The sequence below is a fragment of the Zalophus californianus genome, chromosome 10 (assembly GCF_009762305.2).
Source record: "Zalophus californianus isolate mZalCal1 chromosome 10, mZalCal1.pri.v2, whole genome shotgun sequence".
Taxonomy (NCBI): Eukaryota; Metazoa; Chordata; class Mammalia; order Carnivora; family Otariidae; genus Zalophus; species Zalophus californianus.
Genome location: NC_045604.1, coordinates 104,948,786 through 104,964,890, shown reverse-complemented (window position 1 = coordinate 104,964,890; position 16,105 = coordinate 104,948,786). Strand labels below are relative to the sequence as shown.

At 47.0% G+C, this 16,105-nt stretch overlaps 1 protein-coding gene across 8 annotated transcripts in view; it reads left to right on the top strand.

The window, feature by feature from the left end:
• The first annotated feature begins 24 nt into the window (after positions 1 to 24).
• STYXL1 (serine/threonine/tyrosine interacting like 1) overlaps positions 25 to 16,105 on the top strand; it is a 59,237-nt gene continuing 43,156 nt past the window's right edge. For 4 of the 8 annotated variants that reach the window (XR_003523202.1, XM_027612639.1, XM_027612634.1 and 1 more), the window contains exons 1-3: positions 25 to 382; positions 9,147 to 9,199; positions 9,288 to 9,394. Coding sequence is in view for 7 of the 8 variants with exons in the window: in XM_027612639.1 (XP_027468440.1) it covers positions 9,292 to 9,394 (103 nt within the window). In the remaining variant the exon portion in view is untranslated. Of the gene's footprint in view, positions 383 to 460; positions 1,869 to 9,146; positions 9,200 to 9,287; positions 9,395 to 16,105 lie in introns of those variants that run through there. The other 4 variants (XM_027612638.1, XM_027612635.1, XM_027612636.1 and 1 more) reach the window with 4 other exon arrangements.

The window sequence follows — 16,105 nt, the reverse complement described above, 5'->3', positions numbered from 1 at the left end:
GCCCACCTCCCGGATCTCGCGGTAGCACGTCGGTCTGGGCTGTGGAGGAGGAAGGCCGAGGGGCGCTTCCTGCGCGCAGGGAGCACGGTCCGGGGGGTGGCCGTAGCGCATCTTGTGTTCCGTGCGGCCGGTGTGGGAGACGCGGTCGCGAGTGGGAGGGAGAGTCCGCACCACAGAGGTGGAAGAGGACGGGATTTAGGCTGGAAGAGCCTTAGAGGAGCCATTTCCAGCTGGGGCCCCAGACTGACGCTCTGACAAGGAGACAGGTCAAGGTCGCGCTGCAGGCCCGGCGGAGTGGGTGCGGTCCGGGCCCTAGACCTCAGCCAAAGCCACCTACTCCTGGAGGCAGGAGGGCCTCCGAGCTCCGGAAAGCTCTGGAAAGGGAAGTGGGGAGAGAAGGTTGAGTCCTGGGGTGGGTGGGGTGGGAGGATGGGGTTCTCTCTAATCAGTCACTTCAATGCACAGCGCCCCCCCCCCCCGCAACAGACACACTGCCCACCGGCCAGTGCCCTCGTCCCTCAAGGTGCTCGGGACCTTCACAGGCACCGCCATTGAGAATGGCAGACGCAGCACAGTGGGCGAGGCCCTGTCGTACGAGTTTACGGGAAAGCAGCCCGGTGTTACAGACGAGGAAGCTGGTATCCAGCGGGTAACTTGCATGGTCACCCGATCCCTAATGCTCAGGTCTACGCAGCCATGCTATGAACATGGCTACATTGTTGCTGCTGTAGGTACGAAGAAACTGTGGCTGAGCCCAGTTAAGTGGATTTGTTGAGTTTGTCCAAAGTAAAGATACGGTTCTTGCTCCCAAGGAATTTAAATTTATCATTTAAATTTGTGAGTTGAATTAGAGGCTTCATTCTTCCCCCCACCCCCAACTATTTTCTGGGTGTATAGAATTCCTCAAAAAGTTCAGTCAAGTGGGGCAGATAGATGTGCAGCAGGTTGTTGGTGTATCAAGATCTGCCCATTTTCTGACTTTTAAGGAGCTGAGTCTATTGGAGACAGGTGTATTGCAGGCAGCATGATAGGGGCAACACTAGGAAAGTTATGAGTGTGGGAACAGAGGAGATACATCTAACCCACGTTTGGGGTGGGGGCCATTTGAGAAGGACCTCAGGATGAAATATGTAGGCGGAGACATTCAGGAAGGAGTTACTCAGTGGGACCATTCAACTCCAGAGGAGGGAGAGATCCTTGCCTGGGCATGGGAGTTCAAGTTTTAGATGAGCAAGAAGAGCCCAAAGTAAAACCTGGGGGTAGAAAAGCCTAAGTCTACGGGTGTTGAACAGATCCTCTCTTTTGGAGTTGGGGACGTGCAGATGAGCAGTGTCCTTTATCTTATCACTAACTGTTCTCTTGTTCATTACCCCTTGTATCTTACCACTAGAACTGAGTTCCTTGTGGTCAGATAGGTCTCTTATCTCTGAGTCTTTATTCAGCCATGTCACCAGGTTGAGGGTGGGTCTCTGAGTTTTGGAAGAGTTGAATAGTTTTAGATAAGGCTGGGAAAAGCAGGTTGCAAAAAACCAGATTGTGCAGGACCTCCGAATGTTCGCTGAGAAGTTTGTATTTTATTCCTTGGGCAGCAAGAGTTTATCAAAGGCGTTTATGATGCCACTGACACTATAGGGAAGATTGGACTGACTTTGGCGTGCCAGGGTTTCTCATGGAAAGATGTGGAGGGCAGGGAGATTGTTCAGGAGGCTATCTTAGGAGATGTTAAAGATCTGAGTTATGACGGTAGCCATAGGAATGGAGGGAATGGGGCCAATGAGGAAGCAGTCTCAAGAAAAGGATTGATTAGTCTGTGCCTATCTGGGTTTAAGAAATGAATACGAGGGATGCGGAACATCAGGCTGAGAGAAGTATGTATGCGCAGAAACAGGGGACTTGGGGTTGTGGGGAAGGAGAGCTGGCTGGAGGCAAAAGATAAAGAACTCCATTTAGATGGGTTGAATTGGAAGTGACGGTGAGTAGGCCACATAGAAGTACCAGTGGGCAAATGGGGAGTTTCTCCAACATGAAATGTGGGATTGAACGCCCAAGAGAGGCTAGGGCTGAAGGTATCCCTGTAGAGGGGAGAGGGGAGGCCGTGAGAAATAGAATCACAGATTCTCAGGCTCACTCCCAACACTGGGGGCTTGAGTCCCTCCCCCTCCCTGCCAAGTGCTCTACTCAGGCCACCCAAACAACTTGACTGTTAGGAAAGCCCGCCTCACATTCAGTTCCCAGCTGCTTCCCTTTCAATCCCAAGATGGTTCATAACGGTATTAACAGCTACTGTATTAAGCACTGATTCTGTGCTCTGCTTTGCATGTGTGACTGTAATATCAAACATGTGGGGTCTCAGGAAGCCTCTTGCAATCCTAAAACAGTTTTGTCATCCCACACTTTCTTGCTTGCTTTCTTTGCTTGCTCTTTGGGTTACACCGAGGCACCAGAACAGACTCGCTGCCATCGCCTTCGTGTCCAGTTCACATTAGTTGTCAAATCTCAACTTGATTCAGTGGCAGAGCTTCTCTTCCCCTCTCAAGCTTGCTTTAGGCTCCCACCGTTGGAGGGAAGGGTGCTTGGCTTCTCCATTTCCCCATCTTGCTTCCTCACAACGCCCCTCCCCTTTTAGATTGTGGCTTCAGACCCATGGGGGTTGTAGGAGTAGAGATGGGGGCAGGAAAGTTCCCCTGTCATTGGCATTAGCATTCTCTGAGCCGGACAGGAGTTTGTAGCTGACTGTCCTCCATGTGGTACTTTTGTGGTGTGTTTCCTTTGACCTAGGTGGTGATGCCTCAGTCTTGCTGCTTTCCGTAGTTCCTTCAGCCCCTGGGTTCTAGAATTCCATACTACCTGCGTTGGCCCATGGTCCCTTCAGGTGGCAAGTCTTGGGCAAAGTCCCTTTACCATGGCTTCTAGTTGACCACCTCTCTTGCCAGCTAGCCAGCCTCAGACTTTCCCAGGCTGGGGCCCAGCACCAGCCTCTCCGCCCGCACTAGCGTCAGAGGGCACAGGCCAAGCTATTCTAAGGGTTTCCCGGTTTCTTGAGTTGTTTCAAGAAAGCTAAGGCTTGTGAATGTTGGAATTCAGAAGGATGCTAATGGAGGGAGACAGCTTGGAGATTGCAGAAAGGAGAGAAGGTTTAGGTGGGAGAGGATAAGGTCAGAGGATTCCAGGAGAAAGCATGAAGCCCCATCACTCCCACCCCCCAGGGGCAGCTGGCTGAGGAGGGGTGTTCACACTCAGTGGCCTTAACCTTCCCAGGCAAGAACTGGGAAATGAGAGAAGTTGCTCCATGGGGAGCCAAGGAGGGTTGCGGAGGTTTGGATAATTGTTACAGCAGTTGGGGAAAATTCTGGGCAAATGAACAGTGACACGGGGATTTGTGGTACCTGTGAAGCCTGAGCTGAATTCTGCAGTGTGTACTTGCTGTGTGTCCAAGTCCACATGGTTTCCACAGCCCAGACCCCACACCAAGGTCATCCATGTGCAGGTGGGGCTACACACGTAGGCTCCTATCCACACATACACACAAACACGCATATTCATATCTCTGAACACAGAAACACCTGGATCTACACGGGATTTATTCTTACGGCCATATAGTTTACATAAAATACAGTGCACAGATCTTAAGTGTTCAGTTGGATGGTTTTGACAATTTACACCCTTAAGCACCGCCCCCCAAAATCTGTAGAACATTTTCATGTTCTAGAAAGTTCCTTCATGCTCCTTTCAGAGGAGCAGAGGGTGAGGCTTAAGCCCGATCAAGGAGCAGAGGAGAAGCAATGCTGAGGGCAGAGTTGGAGGGGTGAGACCAGATGTTACGATCACAGCTTTTGGGAGACTGCATTACAGTTGATCAGCCCCTGTGTCTGCCAGGTGAATGGCATGGACAGACCTGTCACTCTCCCAGGACTGCAAGGGTCCCTCTCAGGTGTGTAGTGGGCCTAGGTTTGGGGACACAGAAGTGAGGGCAAGATAGAAGACAAGGGACAGGGATGTGGGCGCCTGGGTCTGGGCCTCTGGCCCATACCTGTTGCCTCAGAAATCCAGAGATTCTAGCAATCACTAACGATAGGAGCAGGTGCTCATCTGAACCGAGAGACTGATCTCAAGACCACTTCTGACCTCCACAGCTCGGGGGTGCTCTAGCCTGGAACTATGTCCTCTGGCTTTGTCAAGGTTCAGGCCACAAGGAAGGTGTCTGGCTGTGATTGAGGAAAGACCATACCAGATCCTGGGGGATCCTGCCCCTCAGGCAGCACCGAGGCTTGCTCCACTTAGAAACGTGGTCAGCTCCTTGGCCCGAGATGCTCTGAACAGTGCTCTCTGTCTATGGGATTTGTAGCTATCAGAGGCTCCTGGGCGAAACTGGGAGGAGAGAGCTAGGGCAGAAGTAAAGGAACGTCTGTTTCCCTGAGCTCCTGCTCTGTGCTAGGGCCGGTGCTAGTGTTAGGCAATTGGTGTGTGTCCTCTCGACGTAACCTTCCTACAGCCTTTCCAGTGGAATCCCGTGTAAACTGCCTCCCTTTACAGGTGAGGCTGTTGAAGTCTGTCACTGTATTAAGCCTTGGTCATCTTTGCACAGCCTCCTGCTTCATACAGAGAACCAGGGTGTAGTGGGGTTCTCTCTGGACCCTGAATCCTATCTCTGCAGTCTTCTGGTCCCTGCTCAGTCTGAGGCAGGAGCCCAAAGTAAAGCTTACGGCCTGGCTTCTCCAGGAGCGTTGTGCCTCTCCTCTCCACCGGAAGCAAATGCCCATCAATTGTGTCCACCCAGACTGCCTGAGGCTGAGCAATAGACCAAACTCTCTGTCCTGGAAGTCCTTCAAGAAGCCTGATGTGAGGCCTGGCCTCTGACAGCCATGCTGTCAGTCAGAATGAAAGGCCTCATGTGTTGGTGAAGCCCAGGGAGGCAAGAAGGGCTGGGTCTGGCCAGTTTCCAGCTTCATCTCAGGCTATCACAACCCCTAAGGAAACATCCCTTCCCAGTTGGTTTGTGTTCCCCAAATATAGACATGTGTTCTCACTGGAGCTGCATTCAGCAGCCCAGCTGTGTCTAGACAGCTCTGGGCTGGCAGAGAGCCACATACAAACCTCCTGGTTTGGAGAGAGGCCAGGCCCCTGCAGGGGAGGGTGAAGAACCTTCCTACAAGTGGGTGTCCAATATGCAAGGACAAGTCTTGTGCTGGCACCCTGCTCTCTTGACAGAGTTAGCGGCTTTGCTTGCCACCCAAAAAGCTGTGTGGATTTCCCAGACTGGTCAGTTCATAGGAAGATCGGTCTCTCTGACCCCATGAAGCCAGATCCTCAAAGTGCTTCCTCTTACCACTCTTGTGTCTGCCTGCCCCATTCGCCTGCAAGAACCATCACACTGAACCCCTCCTGAAAGTCTCAAAAAGTGCTCTCTCTGCTCAAAGAATCTACAGGGGGATGTCTTAAACTTGCCATTTTGATGCCACTGTTTTTGAACAGGTCACTAGGAAAATTACTTCTACTTGGTAGAAGTAATCATTACGTACGAAACAGTGGGCAGAAACCATACTTGGTCGATGCTGCTAGGATAAGAATCTGACTAAGGAATCAAATCTTTATTGTAAAATTCACACGAGAGAAAGACTTGGTCTTGGGAAAACTGATTTTGGCTAAACAAAATTGAAAGGGGAAAAAATAGGAATTGGTGAACTATGAAATAAAATCAAGGCATTATATTGGCTTAATGGAACTCACTAAGGACAATGCTTTTGGCAAAAACTTGTCACTAATAGTTTAATGGTCTGTGTAAATGCTCAATGGCAAAATATTCTTAGGGTGCAAATGGCAGAGCCAAGAACATCTTAAACCTTGTAGAGTTTGGAGTACGCTGAAAGGGGGCGGTGAGCACTCCGTCGTCCTCCTGCCCAGGCTAGCAGCACCCCGATCTCAGCTCACAGGGCTGAGTCCTCCCTCTCCCCCTCTCCCCCTCTCCCCCTCTCCCCCTCTCCCCCTCTCCCCCTCTCCCCCTCTCCCCCTCTCCCCCTCTCCCCCTCTCCCCCTCTCCCCCTCTCCCCCTCTCCCCCTCTCCCCCTCTCCCCCTCTCCCCCTCTCCCCCTCTCCCCCTCTCCCCCTCTCCCCCTCCTCCCCCTCCTCCCCCTCCTCCCCCTCCTCCCCCTCCTCCCCCTCCTCCCCCTCCTCCCCCTCCTCCCCCTCCTCCCCCTCCTCCCCCTCCTCCCCCTCCTCCCCCTCCTCCCCCTCCTCCCCCTCCTCCCCCTCCTCCCCCTCCTCCCCCTCCTCCCCCTCCTCCCCCTCCTCCCCCAGAGGAGTTGATCCCTGGGGCTGGGTTTTCACCTGGATGCCTGGAGACCATCCCGCCACTCACGAATAAAGGGATAGAGGTTGCAGTGGGGAGAAAGCCAGGTGGGAGTTTGAGGATGGGCTCTGAGCTACAGACGAGACAGGTTCGGAGCCAATTTTTAGGTTGGCCTATGGAAGCTGTGGGGCTAGATGCAAAGCTTGTCCTCTCTCCTCTACTCACTGCCTCCCAAATATTCTGAGCACTGGGCTTTCAGAGACAGAGGATCTGGGATCTGACTGGGGGGTGGGAGTGGGGAGGTCCTTAGGTACAACCCACCTGTGGCATCTGTATGTATGGCATCAAGTCAAGATGGCCCCATTAGTGAAGAAGGCAGGAATGATGACTAACAATTTGTTCACTGAATGCGTGCTTGTTGAGCACTACTCTGCATGAAAAATCCTGGGCCCTGTGTGAGGATACAGTGAACCAGCAGAACAAGGTCCCTGCCCTTGTGACCCATACACTCCAGTGGGAGAAGATGGATAATAATGCAAGCAAACAAACGAGTGCAGTAATGTCGGATGGTGGCAAGTGAGATGAAGACCAAGAAACTCACAGTTTGAAAAGACACCCCCCCCCCAACAGCCATGTAAAGATGAGATTGTGGGGAGAAAATATGAAGCAAGAGGTACCGCTGGGGAGTATGACATCCTCAGAGAGAGAGAGGACAGTACCTTAGTCTAGGATGTTAGCCCCGGAGCTGGAGTGAAATTGATGGGTTTGGAATATATTTAAGTACTGAAGCTAACAGATTGGGTGTGAGGGGCTGGGGGAAAGAGGGATTTGAGTCATGGACTTGAGTAACTAGGTGGATAATGGTGCGTCCTTTGAGGCTGAGAGAATGAAAAGACAGGCATTGGAGGTGTGGGCACGTGTGAGTGAGAAGTTCTGTTTGGGCTGTGTTACATTTCAGATGCCCATGAAGCATCCAAGTGGAGTCCAGATCAGTGGAGAGATCAAGCAGGGGCTATGATTTGGGACTCACTGGTATACAAATGGGATTCAGATCCCTTAGACTCTAGATCTTAGGGTGGTGGTTCTCCAGTAGTGGTGACTTGCCACACCCTTCTTCCAGGGGACATTTGGCAACATCTGGAAGCATTTTTGGTTGTTACGCCTGGGTGGGGGGAGGTTTGCTACTGGGTGGAGGCCAGGGATGCTGCTAAAAGTCCTGCTATACCCCCCACAGCACAGAATTATCTGGCCCCGAATGCCAGTGGTGGTGAGGTGGAGAGCCCTGTCCTAGAGAGAGTGTAGACAGAGAAGGAAAGAGAGGACAGCCCCAGGACCTACTTAACGTGAGGAGGCAGAGCCTCCTGCACGGAAGACTGAGTAGCAACAATCAGAGGTAGGAGAGAAGCCTGGAGAGCGGAGTGTCCTGGAAGTAGAGAGCATTGGGAAGGAGGGGTGCTAAACTGGGCTAAATGCAGACAGACTCCATCCTTCGAGCCCAGAGAGAAGCGACAAATGGCTTAGGCAAGGTCACTGTTGATAACCTTGATTAGAGCAGTTCCTGCGGTCTGATGGGTTAGAAGCTCCAGGGGAGAAGGTTGCATTTCTTCCCTGATCAGAATGTCTCATGTGTGTGCTTTCATTAATCCACACGCAGCAGGGAGGTTCTATTATCCTGGCTTTACAGAAGTGGCAGAATTACTATTACCCCATTTTACAGAGGTAGAAACTGAGGCATGGAGAGGCTAATTACTCCCCATGGTCAGGCAGCCGACAGTAAGTGGCACAGCCAGGAGAGTTTGGAGGTGAGGAATTGGAGGCAGTGAGAAGTGTCTCTGTAAAGGAGAACAGAGATGGGTACAGAGGATGTTTGCTGCTGATATGAATGATCCATGTGGAGGCTGAAATTGACCATGTTGGAGGGGAGGCTGAGAACCAAAGTCTGAGTTCATGAGAAGGATCCCAAGGCCCCTGTTGAGGGGTTGACCTTTCCCAGTAACATGATACCAATAATCCTAACTATTTTGAGGAAGATTACCCCTAGACTCAGCTTCTCTCCCACATGCCCCCTGCTGGCCTCCAGAGGCCTGCTGGGCAGCTCTCTGTAACCCCCCACCCCGACCCCTGCTAAAGGGTGGCCTCCCTGTAGGAAGCTGCTGCACGGGCCCAGCCCTTCCCGCTCCGTGTCCTTGGGGCACCAGAGATTTTATGTGCTCAGGAACCAGGATAGCAAGTAAGGGCAGCCCTGCAGTCAGGAACCAGAGCCCAGGCTGGCTGGGCAGTTCGATCGATACACATCAGCGATTTTCCACCCAAATTTGACTGCCTCCATCCTGATCCTAAGCCTACAAGGCCCTGTCCCAGGGTCTTTGCTCATCACTCTCTCCCTGCGATCACCACACACACCAACCTCCTTTAGGCTCTCAAGTACTGAATGTTCTTGCCTTCTTCACCTTCTCTCCCTTCACTACCTGGCTAAGTCTTGCATAGCCTCCTGAATCAGGAGCTAGAGAGGGCTTAGCTAGAGAGGGCTGTCTGAGAGGTGACTGCTAACAGCCCCAACTAGATGAGGTCCTCTCGTTCGCTCATCCTCCAACACTGGATGCTGCCTCTTTGGTAGCGCTGTTCCTATGTATAATGTGTTTTTTTGGTGCAGTGTCTGTATTCCATGCTAGGCTGGAACCTTCATGACGGTAGTCTAGTGTACTGGTTATTTCCAGGGCCTGGCATACAGTAGGTGCTCACTAATTATTTGCTGACAGAGGAAATGAATCGCTGACTATAGTATAGCTACTTGGTATTTCTCTGGCTCATACATGCTGTGTTCAGCACTTTATTCTCCTCGACACACATTTTACTACAGATTCTTGAAGCTTTCCTGATCACCTGCACGGTTACTTTCATCTTGGTTTGAAGGTGTGTAAAGGGGTTTAATCCAGTATCTTTGGCCATTCATTTAAAATAGAAAGAGGTACTAAGCTTTTACATTATTGATTCTACCCAGTAGGATGGCTGGTTTGGTTTTATGTGAACCAACAGAGCTTTACAACATCTTGAATCAGGTCACAAAACTATCCCGACTGACTGAACCCAACTATCTCTGCTTATTGGGTAAGTGCTTTAAAAAAACTATGTTGTGTTCAGTATCCTTCCAATACTATTTTAGGTGAATCACCAAGCTTACAGGGATCGGGGAATAAATGACTATAGGAAACTGTTAGACTCCTTTGACATAGCTTAAAATGCTTCTACTAATTGTCACTTGACTTGGAAATAACTCCAGATTAAATCTAGAAGTTCTCGTAAGACTTGTGTTCTTGTTTAGTGAAACATTTCGAACATCTAACAAATATATAGTAAGACTAATAAATGCCCATGTACCCACCGCTCAGATTTAACATAAATGTTATGCATAGATGTACCCCTCTTTTGTACCCCTATCCCAATCCCATCGCTGCTTCTCCCCAAAGATGACAGCTTCTGTATTTTTTTTACATTTTTACTATAGATGCAGGCATCCCAAAATGTGTGGTTTAAACATTTACACAAACTGTACCGTAATGTACAGTTATTCTGCAACTTGCTTTTTCTTGAAATCTTTGAGATTCCCAAGTCTAAATGTGAAGATCTATTTTAACTGTTAGTTAGGGTAGTAGCCATTCCTAATCAGTTGTGGTGTGTTGCCTGCGTTGTTTCTGTTATGAACAGTGTTGCCCTGAAGAACCTTGACCTCTTATTTACATGCAAGAGTTTCTTCAGGATACCGATCTAGAAATGGAATTGCCAAGTTGCGAATTCTGCTTCATTACATTATTGTTAAATTGCCCTCCGAAAAGATTGTATCAATTTGCATTCCCATCATCAGTGTAAGAAATATACCTCCCAATACCTGTTTTCTTCAGCCTTTAAAATGTTTGCAGTCTGATTGGTGTGAACTTGTATTATGATGTTTGCTCCCCCAATTTAAAAAATTGATAAAATGGGCGCCTGGGTGGCTCAGTCAGTTAAGCGTCTGCCTTCGGCTCAGGTCGTGATCCCAGGGTGCTGGGATCGAGTCCCACATCGGGCTCCCTGCTCTGCGGGAAGCCTGCTTCTCCCTCTCCCACTCCCCCTGCTTGTGTTCCTGCTCTCGCTGTCTCTCTCTGTCAAATAAATAAATAAAATCTTTAAAAAAAATAAAATTGATAAAATGCACATAACGTAAAATGTGCTATCTTAACCACTTTTAAATGTACAGTTCAGAGGTGTTAAATATGTCCATCATGTTATACTGCCTTATGTGCACCACTTTCCATCTCCATAACTTTTCCTCTTGTAAACTCTAAAAGGAACTCTATACCCATTAAATACTGTCCTTCCTCCCATCCCTTAATCCCCTGAAAATCCCCATTCTCCTTTCTATCTCTATGATTCTGACTACTGTAGGTCATGTAAGTATAATCATATAGTATTTTGTCTTTTGGCTTATTTCACTGAGCATCATAATGTCCTTGAGGTTTGTCATGTTGTAGCATATTGCAGAATTTTCCTCTTTAAGGCTGAATAATATTCCATTGTATGGATATACCACATTTTGCTCATCCATTTATTTATCAGAAGATGTTTGGGTTACTTCCACGTCTTAGCTACCGTGAATCATGACGTTATTACCATGGGTGTGCAAATATCTCTGAGACCCTGCATTCATTCATTCCTTCATTCATTCATTATTCACTCATCTATTTACACATCCATTTATTCATTCATTTATTTATATATTCATTTATTTACCTATTCATTTATTCATTCGTTTGTTTATGGTATATAAACCAGAAATGGAATCACGGGATCTCTTGGTAATTCTATTTGTAATGTTTGAAGAGTTGCCATACTGTTTTCCATAGCAGCTGTGCCGTTTTACATGAACCCAAGGGTTCACAGGTTTCCAATTTCTCCACATCACTGTCAACACTTGTTATTTTCTCGTTTTGGGGGGATAGTAGTCATTCTAATAGGAGGGAGGGAGTATCTCATTATAATTTGGATTTGCATTTCCCTAACGATTAGTGATGTTGAATATCTTTTCCTGTACTTCTTGGCCATTTGTATGTTTTTGGAGAAGTATCCAAGTCCTTTGCCCATTTTTGAATCAGGTTTTTTTTAACTGTTGGGTTTTTAGGAGTTATCTACATATTCTGGGTATTAATCCCTTATTAAGATTTAATTGTCATGAAGTTCAGTTTGTCTTTATTTTTTTTTCTTTTGTTGCCCATGCCTTTGTTGTCCTATCCAGGAAATCATTGCCAAATCCAATGTCATGAAGATTTTGCCCTATGTTTTCTTCAAGTTTATACTTTTAGGTCTTGCATTTAGGTCTTTGATCCATTTTGAGTTAATTTGTGCATGTGGTGTTAGATAAAGGCCCAACTTCATTCTTTTGCATGTGGATATCCAGAGGGAGTGGGAGAATCTCAAGCACGCTCTATGTCCAGTGTGGAGCCGTATATGGGGCTTAATCTCACGACCTGAGATCATGACCTGAGCTGAAACAAGAGTTGGATGCTCAATCGACTGAGCCACCCAGCTGCCCCTCATTGACATAATTTTTAATACATACAAATCTGTAGTTTTAGTTTCAGAACCTAATACAGGCCTGACAATCAAAGCCTTCGTTTTGGAAGAAAGGTCTTAGGTCCCACTCAATCTCTAGTAAAATATTTTCACAGGCTGTAGTATTTTTATGCCGTTTTTTAAAAAATATAAGGTGCCCCCATAGCAACACCAGGATAGTTACAATTCATTTGAGGCCTCACCTGTAGAAAGAGGCGGTCATGGGACAGTTTGTTAAAACTCCACTCTCAGAATTTTTTTAAAAAGTTTTTATTTATTTGACAGAAAGAGAGCATGCAAGTGCACAAGTGGGGCCGGGTAGCGGGGCCCTCTGCTGAGCAGGGAGCCCCATGTGGGGCTCGATCCCAGGACCCTGGGATCATGACCCGAGCCAAAGACAGACGCGTCACCGACTGAACCACCCAGGTGCCCCAATCAGAATTTTTCATCAATGCTTTTCCTGATCTTTCATATCGTACTGCCAAAATCTGAAACCTGCCTCAAAGAGATCATCCGATAAAAGAAAATCTAAAAGTGATTATTTTGGAATAGAACCCAGGAGATCAGAGTGGTTCAAGATTCCCTATTGGGACCATACTTCATATTTTACTGCAATGCGTAATGATTTTCAGCAAGAATTGCCAAAAATCCTATGTTGCGTGCTTTCATACTCTCTGGTGACTGGCCAGAGAAGCTACAAAAAAGTTTGGGAGTCCATACCCTTTTTAATGCAAGTGCCCCCATAGGCTGAATTGCAGGATAAATACCATTCATTTGAGGCCTCGCCTGTAGAAAGCTGTCGTGGGACACCCAGGACACCTACTAGTTTGTGAACATCCCTGAGATAGCATGATTTTGTAAAGATTTTATTTTTTTAAGTCCTCTCCACACCCAACGTGGGGCTCAAACCCACAACCCTGAGATCAGGAGTTGCAAGTTCCACTGAATGAGCCAGCCAGGCACCCCAAGTGTGAATTTTTAATCCAGATTGTACTTGAGTTTCACCAGCCTTTTTCATTGTATTTATAGGAAGTTGCAGCTGGTCAGCCAACAATCCTACCACCTCTCTTATCCTGAGTTTGTTCTCAAGCTATCTATGGCTTTGGAATCTCGCAAGTGATATTCCGTATCATTTGAAAGAATAATCCTGCCTCCTCCCTCCAGCTTTGCAGTTTCCAAATATCACTTAGAGTTTTTTATTCAGCTGAGTAGCTGAGTATGGACAGCAACCACCTATAAAGAAAGGGTTTTCTCAAATACATGACTTAACACTATGATTTAGGAAGTAGATGTACTAAAATAGGCCAGAAAAAATTACTGATGGTTGGTATTTGTGATAAAAATCCATTCAATATAGAGCCTAGTTGTTGATCTCCCGCCAAATCGAAACTGAGAGCTGTGAATTTACTATATCCATTAAAAATAAATAACCTATGAAATACAGATTTTGGCTTAGAAGATGGGAAAATCAAAATCAGTGTATTGAACCTGCATGTTTCATTTGCTCACAAACTTATACACACTAAGATTCTACAAAAAAAACTATTGCACCAAAGAGAACTGCCCTTTTGATTTTTGCTTGATTTCTTCGTTGACCCATTAGCATGCTGTCAGAAAACTGCCTTTTTGCAAATAAGCCTAAAAGTATCCTTCAAAGAGACCTATATAAATATTCATATATAGATCTAAAGTATTACTGTTCAACATAAATGTTATTTCTAGAAAAAACTTAACAGCAGAAGTTAGAACAACCAACAATGTATGACCTCTTCAGCCACTAAAAAAACACCAAGTCAAAAAAAAATTCAAAATCACTGTTTTTATGATAATATATATAAATAAATATTGATCAAAATTGAGGAAGTAAATACCTGGATTGACACATGTCAATAGTTGGAAGATTTTTGTTCAATTTAAATGTCTTATCTCTTAAAAAAAGTTTAAGTGCTAACCTATAAAGCAGGCAAATTCTTCAAGTAATTTGCTGTTAGGAATGCTGACTTTTATAAGAGCTGAACAAGGAATGAGAATAAAATGAAACAGGAGGGTAGACACAGGGGAAAAAACTGACCAGTTGTAGCTGGACAGATGCTACTATATATAATCCTGGCCCGCTCATTTCAATTAAATGCATGAGCTAACAGATTCGGTGTCTGCTGATTTAGTATACTAACTCCTTAGATTTGCTAAAATTCCTGCAACAATCAGTAGGCACACATGAAGTTTTAAGGCAAAGACTACCACTTAAAAATCAGCATTGGACACCAACTAAAGCAGTCTTTAAAATGTTTTTATTATCCACTATTACTGTGAATGAATATAAACTGTAATCAGTATTCCAAATTAAGAACTCTAGCCTCGTCCAAAGTTTAATGACTTCCGGAGGGGGCACCTGGCTGGCTCAGTCGGAGGAGCGCGGGACTCTTGATCTTGGGGAATGAGTTCAAGCCCCACCTAATGACCAGAAGTCCTTGGACTTCTGCCTATCAGCTGTTCCTTCCAAGAAGTTTTCTATTAACCAAATGGTGATTTGCTGTAATCTTTTTCCTTCCTACAAGAAGGAGCGGTCTATTTTCTTCTGTGCCAAGAGCAATTTTTGGCCTTTTTGACTCCTTTTGAGTTTTCCTTTAGCAGCAGTGGTGATCATGGGAAGAGATCCTGGGCACTGTACTTTCTTTTAGATTCGTTTCACATATTGGACTTTTCCTTTTTAGGATCTTTTCAGGAAGGAGACTTTTTGGGAATTGGCTCCTTGGGAAGAGGAAGCTCCAAGGCAGGAGGTGGTCCCCTCCCACCGGGGGTGTGGGGGGGGCAGGCCCCTCCCACCGAGGGGCCCCTCCTGAACAGGCTCAGCTGCTTTTTTTCTCTTGATTCATGTTTCAGCATTTTCATCTTTGTGCTTTTTTTCTTGCAGGTATTTTGCTTTTTACTCTCTTCCATTTTGCTGTCACCTTTTGGCACTTACTATTTTTAAAATTTGCTTTCTCTTTTTTTTTAAGATTTATTTATTTTAGGGAGAGAGGGAGCATGAGCAAGTCACGGGGAGGGGCAGAGGGGGAGAAGCAGACTCCCCGCTGAGCATGGAGCCAGACACAGGGCTCCGTCCCAGGACCCTGAGATCATGACCTAAGCTGAAATCAAGACTCGGCTGCTCAACTGAATGTGCCACCCAGGTGCCCTCTTTTTTTTTTTAGTGTATATGCAGACATTTATTACTAAAATCTATATCTATAGGCTTTTTTTTTTTTGTAGAAAAGCAAAGATACAGGACCCTCTCTTAGAAGGGTGCAGGCCCAGGCAATGCCTGCAGCGGGAGCTACCAGGCTTTCCTACTGTCTACATAGAAGCCATAATAAGAGGTTATACCACTGTACCCACCCCCCAGCTCCCCAATTCCCCAACCCCTGCAGTTGCTGAACCTAAGGAATGGCTTGCCACTCTACATACGCACCTAATATCTTAGATTATAAATATCACATACAAAGCCTGTTTCTGGAAGGATAAGCAAAAACCGATAATAGTTTCTGGGACACCTGGGTGGCTCAGTCAGTTAAGTGTCTGCCTTCAGCTCAGGTCATGATTCCAGGGTCCTGGGTGGAGCCCCATGTCAGGCTCCCCCACTGGGCAGGGAGTCTGCTTCTCACTCTCCCTCTCCCTCTTTGATCTCTCTGGCTCTCACTCTCTCATATAAAAAAAAATTTAAAAGAAATCCTGTTTCCAGTGGAGAAAAATGTAACTTTTCACAGTGAGGGTGTGGTAACGGTACCAAGGACTTCTCCTTGCCCTCTAGAAACCTATTATGTTTAATAGGAAGAAAACACTGGAAAGAAGAGAAAACCCATTTCCCAGCAGCCACCTATGTTCCCAGCATGCTCCTGCTGTTTGGGTTTGCAGGAAGAGGGCCTGCTGCTGGCCTCTGCAGAGAGCAGATGGTCCCCCTTCCTCACTGCTCCTGGTCACTGTGGGTGACAGACGCAGACCCAGGCAGAGAGCCTCTTGGATCTCCAACTGTAGGGATCTTAACTGCCTGATGGTCCCAGATGCTGGGCCTCAAATGCATCACTGCATTCTTCCCAAGGGCACACTGCCCACATTGGCTGCACCCCACCCCCCCACCACCTTGGCCTTCAGTGACATGAGCAGCAGGAATACTAAGGCAAGCCCATTCCTGCAAGATGTAGGATCCCTCTTATGGGTGTCTTTGACTTGAAGACTCCCCATTACCTTGACAAA